The 17,419-nt window shown below is 38.7% G+C and overlaps 1 protein-coding gene across 4 annotated transcripts in view; it reads right to left on the reverse strand.

The window, feature by feature from the left end:
• slit2 (slit homolog 2 (Drosophila)) overlaps window positions 1-17,419 on the reverse strand; it is a 104,028-nt gene that overhangs the window by 14,372 nt on the left and 72,237 nt on the right. For 3 of the 4 annotated variants that reach the window (XM_028017819.1, XM_028017818.1, XM_028017821.1), the window contains 16 exons: window positions 16,610-16,681; window positions 16,374-16,445; window positions 14,698-14,769; window positions 14,315-14,458; window positions 13,013-13,176; window positions 7,462-7,612; window positions 7,260-7,334; window positions 6,978-7,121; window positions 5,514-5,657; window positions 5,263-5,429; window positions 5,053-5,185; window positions 3,118-3,186; window positions 2,732-2,803; window positions 2,148-2,219; window positions 1,958-2,029; window positions 1,208-1,371 (listed from right to left, as the gene is read on the reverse strand). In XM_028017819.1, the coding sequence (XP_027873620.1) occupies window positions 1,208-1,371; window positions 1,958-2,029; window positions 2,148-2,219; window positions 2,732-2,803; window positions 3,118-3,186; window positions 5,053-5,185; window positions 5,263-5,429; window positions 5,514-5,657; window positions 6,978-7,121; window positions 7,260-7,334; window positions 7,462-7,612; window positions 13,013-13,176; window positions 14,315-14,458; window positions 14,698-14,769; window positions 16,374-16,445; window positions 16,610-16,681 (1,787 nt within the window). The remainder of the gene's footprint in view (window positions 1-1,207; window positions 1,372-1,957; window positions 2,030-2,147; window positions 2,220-2,731; window positions 2,804-3,117; window positions 3,187-5,052; window positions 5,186-5,262; window positions 5,430-5,513; window positions 5,658-6,977; window positions 7,122-7,259; window positions 7,335-7,461; window positions 7,613-13,012; window positions 13,177-14,314; window positions 14,459-14,697; window positions 14,770-16,373; window positions 16,446-16,609; window positions 16,682-17,419) is intronic. The other variant, XM_028017820.1, reaches the window with a different exon arrangement.

Raw genomic sequence — 17,419 nt, forward strand, 5'->3', positions numbered from 1 at the left:
TGGAACAACATCAGGGTTAAGAGGGAAACAAAGTGGTTCAATGTGGGTCGGGTTGTAAGACTGAGGAAAATGGGGCTCGGACAATCTCAAACTCAGGAACCAGGGTTTGGAGGAAAAGTACTGGGGATTGGCTACTTTACCTGGCACTAGAAAACCACAAGGCCCAGGGACTTCTACAGTGCGTCAGTCAGATTAGGTCAAAAATAGGTTTCAGTTATGCATTCAAAGCTAATGTGAAATCTTTAGGTTGAAAGGTAAAGGTCAGTAGTATCACTTTGGAGTAAAAAATAAATAAATAAATAAACTTAGCCAACAATCAAGCATAAACCTTATAAGCTATTGTAAGCATTTAAACTTTACACAAATGTTCTAGGATTAAAATTTTTGTGAATGCAAACTGAACAGCCAAACCTATGTGAAAAAAGAAATCACCTCCCAAACCTAAAAACTAATTTTACCACTGGTGGCAACAAATGCCAGCAATTTGTTTTTGTCACCTAAACAATGATATCATCAATTAATAATTGCTTTTGGCAGTTACACAGTTGACTAATATTACTTCTGAAGCTGCTACCCCCGCGACCCGACCCTGGATAAGCGGAAGAAAATGGATGGATGGATAATATTACAATTTTTGGTTTCTAAAATGTGGATATTTCAGTGATTAATGCTAAATAAAACCTGACTCAAAAACAGTCTAGATATTGATTAATATTGATTGATCTGATAATAATTTCAACATAGCACATGTATAGCTTCAGTTATTTTCAGAAAATTTATGTCTTATGGAAAAACTAATATTCATTTGACATAAATATATACTGTTACATTGAACAAAACCTTTCATGCAGCGATACAATCAACTTCTTGCTTCTCAAATACATATATCTTATTAAACTGTGAAAACATATATTAAAACAGACATTTTTATGTTGATCTCTAACATGTTCAGTTTCAGATCTACACAGTTTTTTTGTTATTGAGCTTCAGCTTTTATTTGGCAGCTTGTAATTCACATCACGTTTCATGTAAACCTCCTGTCAGTTGCAGGTCGGTTCCCGGGCACGACACACAGCGGTTGTTTTAAGATTAATCATGTGTTTCTCTTTGTTTGTTTTCTACAAGGAAAGCGACAGTATGTGAAATGTGCATAGTGGTAGATTTGAGTTTATTCCTGCATCATGGTAGTGAGAAGATGAGCATTTACCTGTGCAGGTGAACTTCTTGGAAGGTGTGGTGAGGAGCAGTTTGTCTGTCATGTCACCGGGCCCAGCACAGCGGGCGATGCCGGGCTCCTTGTAGCCGCTCTTGACCCAGTCGGACAGCCACTGCAAGTGGCAGTCACAGTACAAAGGGTTGGCACCCAGAGCCCTGTGGCATGAGTGCAAGCAAGATTGAGAGCAATATTCATCACGTTTAATGTGTAATTAGTTAGATGGTTGAACAAGAGCTGCACACAGATTATCGTTCTGTTATAATCTCTAAAATTGCAATTTGTTTCCTTAAAACTGAAAACAATACTCATTCAAGATTATTGTCATTTTTTAAACCAACTACCACTATTATAATCCTCAAAAAGAAGCCATGAAAATGAGCTGACAGAACTGGAAAGTATTTGATGGTAAATTATCTTAGATCTAAAACTGTTAAAAAATAATAATAAGGGATTGTATAACTTTATTAGAACTTGAATTTTTAATCTTCAGCAATTGAGAGAAAAATGTCAGTATCAGTTTTTTTTCCAGTCATAGAACATTGAATAAGTAACATTAATTAAATTACTGTTTGGGTTTTAAAGGGTGATGTGCTTATTTGTTATTACTGGAATCAGACTTTTCTATATTAACAAAACAGGAATAAATTAATTTGTTGCTGAGCTACTTTACATCTAAACTTGACCTCACAGAACAGTTTGCGTGAGGGCGTGTGTGTGTGTGTGTGTGTGTATGAAACTTACAGATGAGAAAGTGAAGACAGGTCTTTAAAGGCTCCCTCTGGAATCAGGGATATGTCGTTACCATGAAGAGATCTAAGATAGTGAGTGATTTAAGTTCAGAGAGGAAAAACGTCACACCCAGATGTTGAAAGCCTTTAATAAATATTTACCACTTGCCTGGTTCAACAGCATGTAACATGCAGATACTCACAGCAAACGCAAAGACTTGAGCCCATCGAACGCCCTCACTGGTATGCACCGCAGACGGTTGTAGCTCAGGATTCTTTACACATAAAAGTAAACAAAGAAGCTGTTCAGGATATGCTAAATTGCAGCAAGACTTTCAATGTTTATGCAGAAAGAGCTTGTTGGTTTCCTTTTTGGTTCTGATCCATCAATAAATTGACTCCACTAGACCCCTAAAGATGTTCTGTGCTATCTGAGACCAACAACATTAACCCACTGGAGCCCAGTCCAACTTTCAACTTTCTATTTGCAACAGCAACCTAATGAAAGAGAAAACAACTTTTACAATAAATCTTACTTTGTTGTAAATGCATTTTCAACTTCTTCAGGCAGATTTATAATAAATGGACTTATGTCAGTTTTATGTGAGGCTCTGATCCGTTGCATCCAAGCAAAGGTTAACAATAAGTGCATTTTACTGCATCTCTGCTCAACATTTTCTAAGCTTTTAAGAACAACAAATATGCACACACACACACACACTTTCATGCTGAATCCACACACACTTGCACTCGTATTGCAAAGGGACAGATGTGAAGCCAGACTCACAGTGTAAGCAGTTCGGACATGTTACTGAGGCTGTGGTTGGACAACGTGCTGATCTGGTTGTTACTCAAATCACTGAAAAGGAAACAACAGATGCATAAAACACACACACACAGAGGCACACGTGCGAAAAGGAATCCACACAGCACACAGATTGTAAACAGCAGATAATCTCTGTTTGTTTTCATTTGTTCTGATAGCTACACCCTCGTTGGGGCCAAACCAATGAGATTCAGCACAGAAATCTCACACAGCATCAGTCTGTTAGTGTTGGTCTTTAAAAGTGCAGGAAATATCAGCCAAATCACAGTCCCCCATCTATGTTTGTGATAGATAGTTTTGTGGATTAATGACTTTCTTTTTGCCGAGTTAATGTTAGTCAAACTTACATGAGCGTTAAGTGTTTGTAATTGGAGAGCTCCACTGGAACCTGAGTGAAGTGGTTTCCGTCCAAATATCTGTGCACACAAAGAAAGGAAGAAAAAAAAACACATGGAGGGGATTCTGATACAAAATTAGAGTAGATAAAGATAAATATGGAAAATTAAAAAGGAAGGTTGAAAGTGAAAAACCAAACAAGGATAAAATTACATGACAGCCACAAGGGAAATTCCTTACTTCCAACAGTGTGAACAGTCATTACAGTTACAGCCATAATAAACACTGAAATGTAATATTCCCACTGCAGCCTCACACCTTTTTTTTATTGCAGACACATAATGAAACATAAGTCAGGTTTTTCATCTGTCACCGTACGGCTACAGATACAGCTGTAATATTAAAATATTGGTCAATATTTGGAGAGCAATGTTTCCCACAAAGTCATGTGTTAAATATTAAAAAATACTGCTAACTTTTGTTCCTATTTTGTTTTTGAGCTACTACAAACTTTTTTTTGGAGTAAATGAGTGGATTTACTTGAGATTCACAAATAAACTAATCTAAAGTCAAGGGAAGAGAGGTTTCATGGCTGTCTCCTATATATTGCAGCTAGCCATGCAGCTTGAACAGGTTTTAAAACTCAAGTTGAGTTTATTTGTTTCAGCAACAAGGCAATTACCATGTTGGATTTGAGCATCATACCATCACCAATTATGGAACTCAGTGTTTCAGCTGTTTTGCAGTTTTCTGGAAGTTTGTTCCAGATTTGTGGTGCATAGAAGCTGAATGCTGCTTCTCCATGTTTGGTCCTGAGAGGTCTGGAAGGTTGACACAACAACAACAGGAGCAGCAGATCTCTAATGTATTTTGGTGGTAAGCAGTTCAGAGATTTATAAACTAACAAAGTCATTTTAGAATCTATTTTCTGAAAGTTTCAGTCTGGTTTTACAAATCAAGTGTCTTTGATTAACTGACCATTGTCAGAGTGTTCTCCTCTATAAAAGCAGGAGCTCTTGTAGTTTATTAGCATCGCACATGCAAAAGTGTATTATGTCAACAATTAAAGACATCAGCAAACATCTTAAAGAAACAATTGATGGTATCTATAAAGGTTATAAGTCCAATTGACGATGACCTCAAACTCAAGAGCCACAGCTTTAAAACGGGGGGTAGAAAAGAATCAGGGTGATGCAATGGCTCAGTCAAAGTCTGGTTTCACTCAGGTTTCAGTCAACCTGATAAACTGATATGAAGCAATGATCTAAAGAAGGGAGGGCCAAATGTTCGTCACAATGAGAGACTGATAAGGTCATGCAAAAAACAAAAACTTCTACAAAGTATTAAGTCATGATTTCCCCATGGCTACACTGGCAATCATGACTGCATGTTCGGTTGCTCCTCTGCAATTCAGTGTGTTTTTTCTGTTTATCGTTTCATGTGGAGCTTCAATCAGTTGCTCCCTTGGAAGAAAACTATGAAAACATTACTAGAGGATTCAGGACGGATCACAAAAAATTGAAAAAAAAACTCAAGCGAGGAGCTACTTTGGTCTAATCTTTTATCTAATATTATCAAATGGATAATGTTTGTTCAATGATTGGGTAATGGTCATTAAAATATAATATTGGATAAGAATCAATTTATATATTTTTCTTTTTCACTGTATTCACTTTCAGATTGATTGTGGTAAATAATCTATTACTTGTTATGTATTTTCTTGCACCTTGTTTTCTGGGGCCAAATGAATTTTACATAAAAATTAAAATGAATATAGATTTTTGATAAATGTTTCAACATTTAACATTCTCATATTTCCAGACACCTAGAGATTGACAACAGCCCCCCTGTGACCCTATGAGTGAGGACAGACAGTCGATGGATGGATATTTTCCAATAGTTGTACTGCTATTACTATTTTCATTGTGCAACTTTTTGTAACTCACAGTTCAGTGGTCTCTTTTGGGAGGCCTTTGGGCAGCGCGGTGAGGCCTTTGTTGCTGCAGCGCACCACAGTGTCCAGGCAGGAACACTCAGCTGGACACCTCAGGACAGGAGAGCAGCTGTTCTCATTGTTTCCTGTTGTATTCAATGAGGAACGTTAGAAAAGAGATGGCAGAAACAGTGATAATGAAGAAGAAGTCGCTCCACCTCACCATCTTCACAGGCAAAGTCCTGAACAGCCACATCCTGGATGGGAATCTCCTTCAGGAAATAAGGGTTTTGGCAGCGAGGATTCCCAGTCACGATGCGTTTCCTTCTCAGCCAATCGCCGAGCCAGGCCAGGTGGCAGTTACAGTTGAAGGGATTGGCCAAAAGGTTCCTGGAAAATAAAAAAAGTTAGTACCATATGAACAGATGCCACCGAGCAGAAGGCTGAGAGAGTCACGCTGCCATGTATACCCACAGTGTGGAGAGAGAGTGCAGTGTGTCGAAGGCGCCGGGGTTCATGGAGGTGATCTGGTTGTCGTAGAGAGAAAGCAGTCTGACAGAACTCAACCCCACGAAGCTGCTGTTACTCACACAGCTGATCTTGTTGCTTCTCAGCATACTGTTCACACAAATACAGTCATAATAATACATTTAGTGCAAAATAAAAACAGACTACACATTTGGGCAGAGAATATCGGTGTGTGGAAGCTTATGAATATCAGTTGGACTCGATTGTGAAAGTATAAACAACCCATGAATGTTCTGATATTTTTTCCCGTACTGAAACAACAACAAACTTCAATGTACTTTATTTACATTTTATGTGATACATCAAGGATCTGCAGCTATTGTTTAGATATAACAGCAAACTCAAGTTTTCAGTTTATTATTCTTACAATATTTACATTGAATTTTCACAAAGAATGACACTAAAAGTGATAGTAATATGCTTAATGATAGATATTTAATGTTAATGTTAAAAATTACAACATATTTCCTATTGGAAGATATTTATCTGCAATTATAAGTTCTCTTTTTTCAAAAAACTGCAACATTTGAGGCCTTAAATGAGTTTTATGTGGCTGGACTGAGAGTAAAAGTGGCTCTTTAGGCTGTAAATGTTGTAGGCCCCTATGATAGACCAACACAACTTCCCCACACCATGATGCTGCTTCTGCCATGTCTTACTAAAGGGACGACTTGCTTAGGGTGATGTGCAATATACATTTTCATATACATATAGTGTTTTACTGGTACACAAAAAAGTTTAACTTAATTAGTTGACCAGCACACTTTTTTTTACATTTCTGCTTGTTGCAAACAGAAATAGTGCTTCTTATGGTCTTCTTTTAAAAGTGGGTTACTTCCTGCCACTCATCCATTATGTCCAGATTGCTAAACTTTACAAGTAATAGTCCTGTTAGTCTGCTGCCTTAGATGCAGCTACTCCAAGAGTTACAATGGGTCCCTTGGCTGCTTCTCTGATTAATGGTCATTTTTTTGGTAGGTTTGCAGCTATGCCATACTTTTTCCATTTCTGGATGAATGATTGCAAAGGGCTCAGTGATATAGTTTTACAAGCTAACCCTGCTTTGAGCTTCTCCTGTTCTGTCTGCTGTGTCCCTTGGTTTCCATTATCACTAATGTTCCCTAATAAACCATCACAGAACAATTAGACTAATGCTGAGGTTACATCACACACAGCAGGATGCTATTTAATAATTAGGGAACTTTGAAATACAATTAAAGGGACTGGATTTAATTTTTGGGTATTTGAGTTAAGGAGGATGAATTTAAGAGCAAACCATGTATCATTTTTCTTCCACTTCAGAACTGAACTGTATTTGTTGGCCTATCACAAGAAAAATCCAATGAAACACCACATAGTTTGTTGTTGTCCTCTGAGACAATATATTAGTATGTGTGTGTGTTTGCTCACAGTGTGCGGAGGCCACCGAGTCCCTTCAGCATGCGGTGGTGTATGTTCTCCAGTCTGTTGGAGGTCAGAATCAGCTCGTTGACCCCTAAAGCTCCTTCAAAAGTCCCCTCCTCAATGTCGCTGATACGATTATTACTCAGATTACTGCAGGGGGCAGTAGAAATGAGAGATTATGGTGAAGCAGCATGAATGTAGTGGGAAGAAAATACTATGTTTTTATAGTTATAGTTCTTTTTTCTGTTTGACTGGAACATGACTTTATGACATCAATTTCTGACTCACATCTTCCTTAGCTGAGGCAACTTCTTGAAGATCCCCGTTGCCTCGAGTACCGTGAACTCATTGTTGTTCAGACGCCTGGAAACACATGAGGTGAAAGGAGAAACCAAAATAATGAGTAAAAGCCAAGTAAGAGGGGATGGAGGCTGACATGAGGTTTCTTTTTATTAATCACACTGAAGTCGAGAAACAAAGGGTGACTCACAGCTCGGTGGTGTACTGAGGAATGTGATCGGGGATTTTGGTCAGTTTCTGGTTGGAGCAGTCGACCGTCGTGCCCTCACAGCGGCATTTCTCAGGGCAGGCCAGGTCGGCGAAGCAGTCACCTCCAAGCTTGCTGCGGTAATCCTCATTACCTGATCACAATCACAGCCAAGATGTTAAAGAACACCATTACTGTGTGGGAAGCAAAGCCTGACATGGTTCCCGTCAAAGAACTCTGTGCATATCCAAGGTTCAGGGTGTGGTTCAAAAGGAAGAATTTTGAAACGTTACAGAAAGAGCTGCTTTTGCTATAAACTAAATATGTCAAAAAATGAGAAAAAATGTGATCGCATGCAACATCTTGCATCTGTAAATGCTGAAAATGCATGTATATCACCTAAAATAATGGAAATATGTTGCACAAATAAGGATACTCAGTCTATAAAAATAAGGACAGACACACACATGCACCCACAACAGAACAAAGAGTTTGGAGCTTTTCTGTTCTGTCAGGCCAAAATCTGACTATTAGGGTAAGAAACCACAGTCCACACCAAACATCATCAAAAATGAGATCACAGAGGAAGGATGTTCATACATAATCCAGAACGTAGTTTCTCCACACCCCACAAAAAACACCACATGCACAAACACACAGGCGGGCGGAGACAGGAGTTTGGTTTCTCTTGCGTCTCGGCCATGCTGCAGGGATTTGCAGCGCCGTTCCATGGTGCTTGACAGAACCATGTTCCCCTTTAGGAACCTGGCAGCCACATGGTTAGATCAAGCACAAAGGAACAACCTGCCGACTGACTGCTCCTCCACTGGAACACAGGGGTTGGAGGGACAGAGGCAGTGGAAGGAGCAGATTAGCAGGAAAGAGGGTCAGACAGGAAAGAAAAGGGGATTTTCTAAACGGATTCCCAAAACTTTCAAATACAGGGAGGAGGAACGGAAATGGATGAGGTAGGACTTGAAAAAGTGGACAGGGCCTTGCAAAAGTATAAATACCTGTTGTTACACATTGTTGTGATTTTTACAATAAGAAATCTAAAAAGAGGGCTGCACAGTGGCGCAGTTAGTAGCACTGTTGCCTTGAAGCAAGAAGGTCCTGGGTTCGATTCCCGGCTCTGGGTTTTTCTGCATGGAGTTTGCATGTTCTCCCTGTGCATGCTGGGGTTCTCTCCGGGTACTCCGGCTTCCTCCCACAGTCCAAAAACATGACTGTTAGGTTCATTGGTTAATCTCTCTAAATTTTCCCAAGGTGTGAATCCAACTACATTCAAATGTAACCAAAAGAGTAAACAGAGGGGAAATCTGGTCTGCACTGTGAGATTTAACATCAGTTAATGAAGCTGTTTGTTGAAGGTCTCCAAGGTTTGTTAGAGAACAAACAGCATCATGAGGACCAAGAAACAAAGAAGACAGGTCAGGGAGAAAGCTATGAAGCTTTATATAGAATAAGATGATAAAAAAAATTTCCAAGATTTGAGCATATCTCATAGCCCTGCTCAGTCCATCAGCTGAGAAAGGAAAGACCACAAATCTACCAAGACATGGCCGTCTACATCAACTGACAGGGCAGGAGAGAAGAGCATTAATCAGAGAAGCAGCCAAGACGGGCACACAAACTCTGGAGGAGCGCTGCAGAAATCTGGACTTTAGAGTGGCAACAAGAAAGAACTTTGTCCAAAGAAAGCCACTGGAAGTCCTGCTAGCGGTTTGCATCATATACAAGACAGCACTAACATCGAATTGATGCGAACAAATTTTTACTGTTTGGCCTGTGTGCAAAATCCAATGACTTGGAGATGAACTAGCTTTATTGTGAACACAATGGTGACACATAGTGACGTCGTTATGCTCTGGGAATAGTTTTCTCAGCAGGGACAGGGAAAGTTTTTTTAGAATTAGTAAAGAGATGGATGGAGCTAAATACACAGCAATGCTGGATAAAAAAAAAACCAAAAAAACAATTATAGGCTTCAAAAGTTTTGTGACTGGGGCAAAGGTTTGCCTTCTAGAAGTACTGATGACCAGGACACTGACCCTTGAGAGCTGGGTCCCCAGATTTAGTTTAATGAGCATCCATGTATTAGCAAGGCTCAGTCAAAGCCCAGACCTAAATCCAAAAAAAAAAAAAAAATCTGTAGCAAAACCTAAAAAATTCTGTTTGCAGATGCTTTTCATGTGTTTGTACTGAACTTAATCTATTTTGATGGAAATAAATGACTGAAGTTTCTTGGAGCTGTGATTGTGCAAAGTGTTTCTACAAAGTCTTGACCTTAGGGGTCTGGATTTATATTCATGCTCCACTTTTCAAAGTTTCTTCTGTAAAAACAAAACCAACAACTGCAAGCCATTGCTCTTTTTTTTTAAACCACTTCACACTTCTCTCTCTTGGACTGTTAAACGGATTCCAATAAAATTTATGAAAGTTTGTTTGCACAACAAACATTCATGTATTTTATTTTATAAACTACAAAATGTGAGAACATTTGCTAATTATTCATGGTTTTGCAAGGCACTGTACTTGGGAGAGAAACCAGAGTAAAGGGCAGCAGAGTGAGGGATAAACTAAAGAAAATGGAAAAGAGTAAAATAAGGACAGCTACGCAAGATGATAGCACAGAAGTAGGAAATAAGACAAAAAGGAAAAGGAAACAAAAAAGACAGAAGAGTAGAAATCTTTATAATAAAATACACTAGAAAGACAAAAATAATGGGAGAAATGGATGGATGGATGGATGGATATTAATTTGTAGCAGAAATTTCCAAATGAAAAACTAAAACAGAGGAAGAGAGATTATTAAAAACAAAGGAAAGTGATCTTAAAAGAAAAGCAGAGAGGGTGTTAGAATAAAACATCTACAGGCGTCTACATTTCAAGAACAATAGGAACAGGAACAAAGCAGCTAATAAAGAGTGGGAGGAGAGTTACAGCAGCAGTACAAGAGAACCCTGACTTCTGGGTACAACACACACTCATTGATACCGTCTCACAAAAACTGACACAAGAAAAATACATGAATGTGTTAACATGTAGACATGGAAATATAATCTCATTTTTATCCCTGGTAATCAGACAGGAGGAGTCACAGAAAGGTCAAAGGTTGCAGGTTAGCTCTAGGAGAAGAGGTGAGGGATTTGGAGAGCCGTGTGTATTTTTGTGTGCGTTTCTTACTTACAGCTGACATGGTGTACTCCTGAGTGTGTTAGAAAGGCAGTAGGAAAAAGAAGAAGGGATTTGACTCATTTGTTATATCGGAGGAGTAAGAGAAGTGATGGAAAATGGTGTAGAGGGAAAAATAACATCTGGGTTTTGTGCCGGTTCTGTCTCTCAGGCAGAAGTTCATTTAAAGCAATGAGCTGTGAGTGGTGACAGTCATGCAGGCTGCACACATCTCTCCTGATTTTCTTGAAGCCAAACAGGTTTAAGCCCTTTTCCTGTGAGAAAGTGACATTGAAAGTACACATAACCTCAAGAAGGAGCCAACATTAAACTTCCACCGCTCTGAGTGCAGAGCACCTGTAAGTCGTGAACATATTGCAAATTAAACTCTGGGATATTAGATGCATTGATCTGAGCTGCAATATCAAGGTTACACCAGAGAACAGAGCATGTTTATGCAACTTTACACTCTCACATGTTGTTAAATTATTCAGTGTTGCCCCCTATGTGGTATCTGTGCTTTGAAACCTCTGTCCTCCTGGTGAGCTTTGGCGTTAATGACTGCAGTAAAAATATGCGCGCACACACACACACACCCCGACTGTCTTAAGCCACACACACCCTGATGCTTCAGTGTGCGGCTGTGGTAATGACCGCCTTTAGCCTTGCTACTGATCTCATATGCAAGTCAAATTTGCATATTTCCCAACACCCCTCTGAGCATGGTGACTGCGTGACCTTTTGATGTTCTGCAGTGAGAGAAACATACACATGCTCACAGACACACTCAAATACATCGGTTGTCGTTAGACTTGCAAAAAACAAAAACAAAAGAGAGAAAGTTTACAGCCCTTTTTAAAAGTATTGATCACTCCGTTAGCTTATTATTTTTTTTTTTAAACATTTTGTCATGTTACAAACACAACCTTCAAAGTATTTTATCAGGACTTTCTGCGACAGAGAAACATAAAATGACACGTAACTGAAAAGTGGAAAGAAAATATAATCTTTCACACATGAGACCCTGAAAAGTGAGGTGTGTTTTTGTCTTCAGAACCCTGACAATGTATGCAGTTAAAGTCCCTTGGGGTAAATCGCTAACAGTTTTGCACATCTAGAGATTTTATTATTATTATTATTTACAAAATAGTTGAGTTGAATGAGTTTTGTACTTTGACTTGGCCATTTCTGTACTGAAACATGGTCTGATTTAAATTCCTTATATTGTAGTTCTTGCTTTATTTTTAGGGTTGCTGTCCTGGACACAAGGGGAACGTCCACCACCGTCTCAAGTCTTTTGTTGACTCTAAAGGCCTTCCTTTATCATATATCGAACATTACCCACCTTGTGTTTTGTTTCCCCAAACATTTAATTCTGGGCTCTAGGGACCAAAGTAGCTTCTTCCACATCTTTGCTGTGTCCCCTAAATGGCTCATGGCAAACTGTATATAGGACTTATGATTCTCTCCAGAACAATGCACAGTTGTTTTAATTGCCCAGCTGTGCACACAGGGACTAACTATGCTTACTAATTAGAAGGGGGTCTGAAGGTAGTTGGTTTGACTGGACTTTATTTAGGGGCATCATATTACAAAATGACTGAAAATGCATGCCACCCTTTTCATGCACTTTACAAGTTTGTGGTTGTAATATGACAAGATATGAAGAGGTTTAGGGGTGAAAATATGTTTGACAAGAACTGTATATGCTCAGAATACAAAGAAACTTCGAAATGTAAACTTTAACAGGCCATCAAACAGTTAACTAATTGCCCCTCTGTCGAGGTTATGGTTACAAACATAAAGCTGGTGCAAGTATCAGAGTGTGACTATCCTGTGTGTGGTTAGACACGGTGCTTTATAGATAAACTTCATAATGACAAGTCGAAGAGAGGATCTGGCTTTAAACGGTGTCAATCAAGGCAAACTGCACGGGGTGAATGTGTCATGAAAAAAAGTGCAAACCGCACGCACACATGCTCGATGTACAATACCTGGGATGAAATACTGCTCTCTAGCTAATGGAGAGACAGAGAGCGGGGAGATAAAAATCAGCAAAAGAGTAAAAAGTCAGAGAAGAATAGAAAGCTCATGGTGTATAGTCGTCTCTTTGTGAATGTAGAAGTACTGAGAAGTGCCCAGAAATGCTTAGGTCAGGGAATTTCTGGTTAGTAGAGAGAGGCTGAGGGAAAAAACCAGCAGGAATACACAGAATGAAAACAGAGGGGAGGACTGCTGGTTTTCTTTTCTTTTTTTTCTTCTTTTTTTTTAATGTGTGGGTGTCTTGGCGTCCATCTCTGGTTTGTCAGAAAGAAATAGCCTCAGGACACGTCACTTGCTTTTATGAGCATTAGCCTTGTGCTGTGCCAGTGATTTGTACCTGAGCAGCGGAACTTCTTGCTCTTGATTTGGCCGATCCGCTTGTTGGCGAGCCGCCGAGGACTGGTGCAGCGGGCGCCACTCGTCTCAATGGGATTGTCCTGCAGGTAGTCAGCCAGCCACTTCAGATGGCAGTCACAGATAAATGGGTTTTGAGCTAAATGACTGATTCACCACACAGACAGACATGGAAACACAAAACATACAGAAATACAGAAATAAGATGTTGAAGCAATGTACAAACATATATATGCATGCAGTCCACATTTTCTTTAATGATTTACTGAGCAAAGAGCAACAAGCACAAAAGGAAGTTAAAGTACGGTAAGACTTCTGGTACTTTCAGGTGGGGGTGGTGTGAAGTAGCTACAACTAATTATTGTACAACTAACTGCAAAAGACAGGTGTTACTGAGAGAACAAGACATTCAGAAATAGCACAAATCTTAAAATTTTGACGTATTCAGATTCAACCTTTGAGTCTTTCACAGCCTTTTAAAGCATAAAATACAAACATTCACTATGAATTAATTGCAGATATGTGAACAGTGGGCTCACTGTAGACTGGAAGGTGGGACACGAAGAATGAATGTAAGTAGAAAACAACAAAAAAGGTGTGAAAGAAGATAAAAAAGGACGCAATAAAGGAATTGAATCAGGACACAAAGAAGGAAGAAGGAACTTGTCGAAAAAGGGTAGAACAGAAGGAATGAAAGAAGGAAGAATACAAGATCTAAAAAGTGACAGGTGAAGTGAGCTCCACATAGTCCTAACTCAGACAAAATACATTTACATCTTTCATTTTGTTTTCGCAATACAAAATGGTAAAATCAGTTTATACTTGGATTTTTTCATATAAGTTTCTGCTTAGTGTTATCCCAGAAGAGGTTTTGTTTAACTAAAGTGGCTGATGAGTTTTAAAAGTTTTTATCCCAACAACATGCAGTTTGCCGTTATATTTAAAACTTTTACAACCAAACTGAGCATGTGTAGCTTACATAGATAGGTAAATGACACAGGCCAAAGTGACAGATACAAGAGAGTGACAAAAACTACAACCATAAACTGTCTGCTACTTCAGCACCATGGACAGTGAATCTATCAAAGATTAGTTTGGAAAGCTTCGTTTACTGTTCCTCATTTAGAAAACTACACAATGAATTAACTCAGGTTTTTCTTGTTTGACATAAAAGAAAATATGATCTGAAACCTTTAAGTGTCACAAAATTAACAACAAAGAAATCTTTATGGGGACAAATATGCTTTCATAACACTGGATGTATGTGCTTTGTGAAAGTACATACAGTGTTTGTATTGCTCTTAGTGAGGAGAACGTCCCCTTTGCAATGGTCTGGAGCTTGTTGTCATACAGAGAGAGCAGATTGAGGTTGTGAAGGTCCTGAAATGCGTCAACCCGCAGACATGCTATCTTGTTAGCATTTAGCAACCTGAAACAAAGAAGGACAAAATGATGGAGAAAAAAAAAGTAGGAAAGAATCTTGTTATCGTTCCAGCTCAAATCTTTCAGATCCCGCGGGTCACTAATGACGGCTTTTAGTCAAGATGTCTCTTCTCAGGTAATGCTTGAGGTAAGCACTTTTTAGCTGAATATCAATGAGATGCAGATGTGGCCATAAAGATCAACCAAACAGTGCGTGGGTGTGTGCGCGTTTGTGCGAGTACTCACAATAGCTGCAGTGAGAACAGTCCTTCGAAGAGTCCCTTGGAAATCTCAGTGATTTTGTTCCCATAGAGGACCCTGCAGAAAACAAACACACCATTTTTATTAGATTATAATATCCTTAAGAGTAAACGCTAGAGAAAGTGTTTACTTTTATAAAGCAGGGCTTTATTTTCCTCATGATTAATGAATACATCCTGAGCAAGCAATTCACAATCAATCAATCAATCAATCAATCAATCTATCTATCTATCTATCTATCTATCTATCTATCTATCTATCTATCTATCTATCTATCTATCTATCTATCTATCTATCTATCTATCTATCTATCTAATGTTGAATTAATACTTTTACATAAAGATATCAATCTACAAACACCTGCAAACAGTTTTGCAGTTTAAACAAAACTCTGGAGCTTTAACAGCAATAAATTAGTAAAATCAATAAAGCAGTGTGAGAAAACACTGAACCTGTGCCAACACTTCCAACTCAAGAGAATCACATGTTGTCATCTCGCTTCCTGTGTACGACTGTGTGAATAATCATAACTTCCAGTTTGGCTTCAGGTACAGTGAAAGGTATTAAACCAGATTAGCTTAAAACCACAACAGTGGAAACTCCAACAAGTCAGGGCTGCTACTGCTACAGCAATAACCCACAAGCTACCAGACATCTGTACGCTGAGGTAGGCGGTGTTGGTTGGCAGTCTGAACACACGTGCTACAGGTGTTTCATTGAGCTAAGTGGATTTTCCTGAGAGGCCTGCTTCAGTAATGTCTCAGACACATTAGTGTGTACTTTCTGTTCACACACCCTCACACACGCCCACACACACACAGACACAATTTATGAATCATTCCCATCCTCTCCACCCACCTACTAATACACAACAAATGCTCAGAGCTTTAATATGTATTATGTCAGTATGAATAGGTGTGTCTCAGTCTGTTTCTGGTGAATGTGATGAGTCGGTAGGAGCTTTAATTCAGGTGTTAAGCTTTAATAAATTATTGACTTTGGCCAGTTTTCACTTTAATGTAACTGGTAACACTTTATTTGACGGGTTGTGAATAAGCCTGTTATGACACCGTCATGAACATGACATAACACTTGTCATGAACATGACATAACACCTGTCATGAACATGACATAACACCTGTCATGAACATGAGTAAGTTTTCACGAATATTTATGACTCTTGTCATAAAGTGTCATTCGGTAAATCATGACACTTTTAATACAAAGTTGACATTATTCAAAATGTCTTCGTTATGACAACTTGACATTAACCAAGAAATCATGATCTGACATAAATTTGTTATAAAAGTATTACTGGTTAAACTTTAGCTTTAATAACATAAAGCTACATAATTTTTAAAGTTGTATGGAATACTTCCTTACACCAACAATATAATATTGAAAAAAAACCCCTGAAAAACTAGAACAACTATTAAAAGTAATGTATGTAACTGAGACTCTTTAATCACCCTGATTTGATCTATTTTATGAAAATAACTAAGAAATAAGTGCATATATTCTTTTGGATTTCATATATTTGTTATCTTTTTTGTTCAAATGCAATTTTTCTTCCTTATTTTATGGTGACCAATGTCATGCAAACATGCCTTTGAGACTTAACTTTTGATACAGTTTTTTACTCAGAGCTTTAGAGTACTTACAAAGAGTTAAGGGATCGCAGACCCTGGAAGGCGTCTGAAGCCAATTCTGAGATCTGGTTGTTGCTTAAATCTCTGCAAAAAAAAAAAAGATGAATAAATAAAAACATAAACAAGAAAATTAAAATCATAATCAGTAGAAGCATAGAATGAGAAAAGATCAAGGATGTGGCAGCGACATAAAGTTTTTGTTTATGCTGGACGAGGTGCAGCATAAGCGGCTCTTTTGATCTACTCACATTCTGCGTAGCTTCTTATAAGGAGAAAAGGCCCCAGCTGGGATCACCTTGATGGCGTTCTGCTCCAGTCGTCTGGAACCAAACACACACAGACCATTGAGAAGAGACATTAACATTCCCCTATCACACACTTATCTATGCCATATTGCAGGCTGCTGCTCACTCCCAGGGGCTCTGCTTGAGGGGAACTTTTCCAGATAAGGCGCTTTGATGACTGCAGAGTCGCGGTCTGTCACATGTCTCTGATCTTTTGCCCTCTTTAACATATTCGCAGTGAGACGGGCATCCAAACACACAAGCGGACACACACATTTGACTATCTGGTCTGTGTTTTATCAAGTGCCAGTCGGACTGTCCATCAGTCGGTTCTAAACAAGCCAAAGTGTGAACGAAAGGACGGAACAGAATGAAACTACAAAAAAAAAAAAAAAAAACAGGGCATTTGACTGTGAATCTCTCCCCTGAAGGCAACATTGATTTCTGTGGAGAATAATTACTTAATATTAGTTAAACTCTCCTGCTCTGAATTTCCAGATCTTAATGATTTTGTTCATTAGTACAGCTTTAAATATCTGATTTCACTCTATGACAGTTAGAACTACTTTAATTACTTCAACCTACCCAGACAATTGCAAGAGTGAACTTTAAAACAAAATTTCTTTTTGCTACTTAGTTAAGATATTCACCCTCTCTTATTCTAAGACAAGGTAGTAATATAGCTAGTCTGGGAGCTCAGATTAATCTTTTTCCTGCTTCTTTCTTCCCTCTTGCTGTTTCCTTAAGCAGGAATGCACTGCATGACCAGGCTTT

This window comes from Xiphophorus couchianus, chromosome 5 (genome assembly GCF_001444195.1).
Source record: "Xiphophorus couchianus chromosome 5, X_couchianus-1.0, whole genome shotgun sequence".
In the NCBI taxonomy this organism is placed as follows: domain Eukaryota; kingdom Metazoa; phylum Chordata; class Actinopteri; order Cyprinodontiformes; family Poeciliidae; genus Xiphophorus; species Xiphophorus couchianus.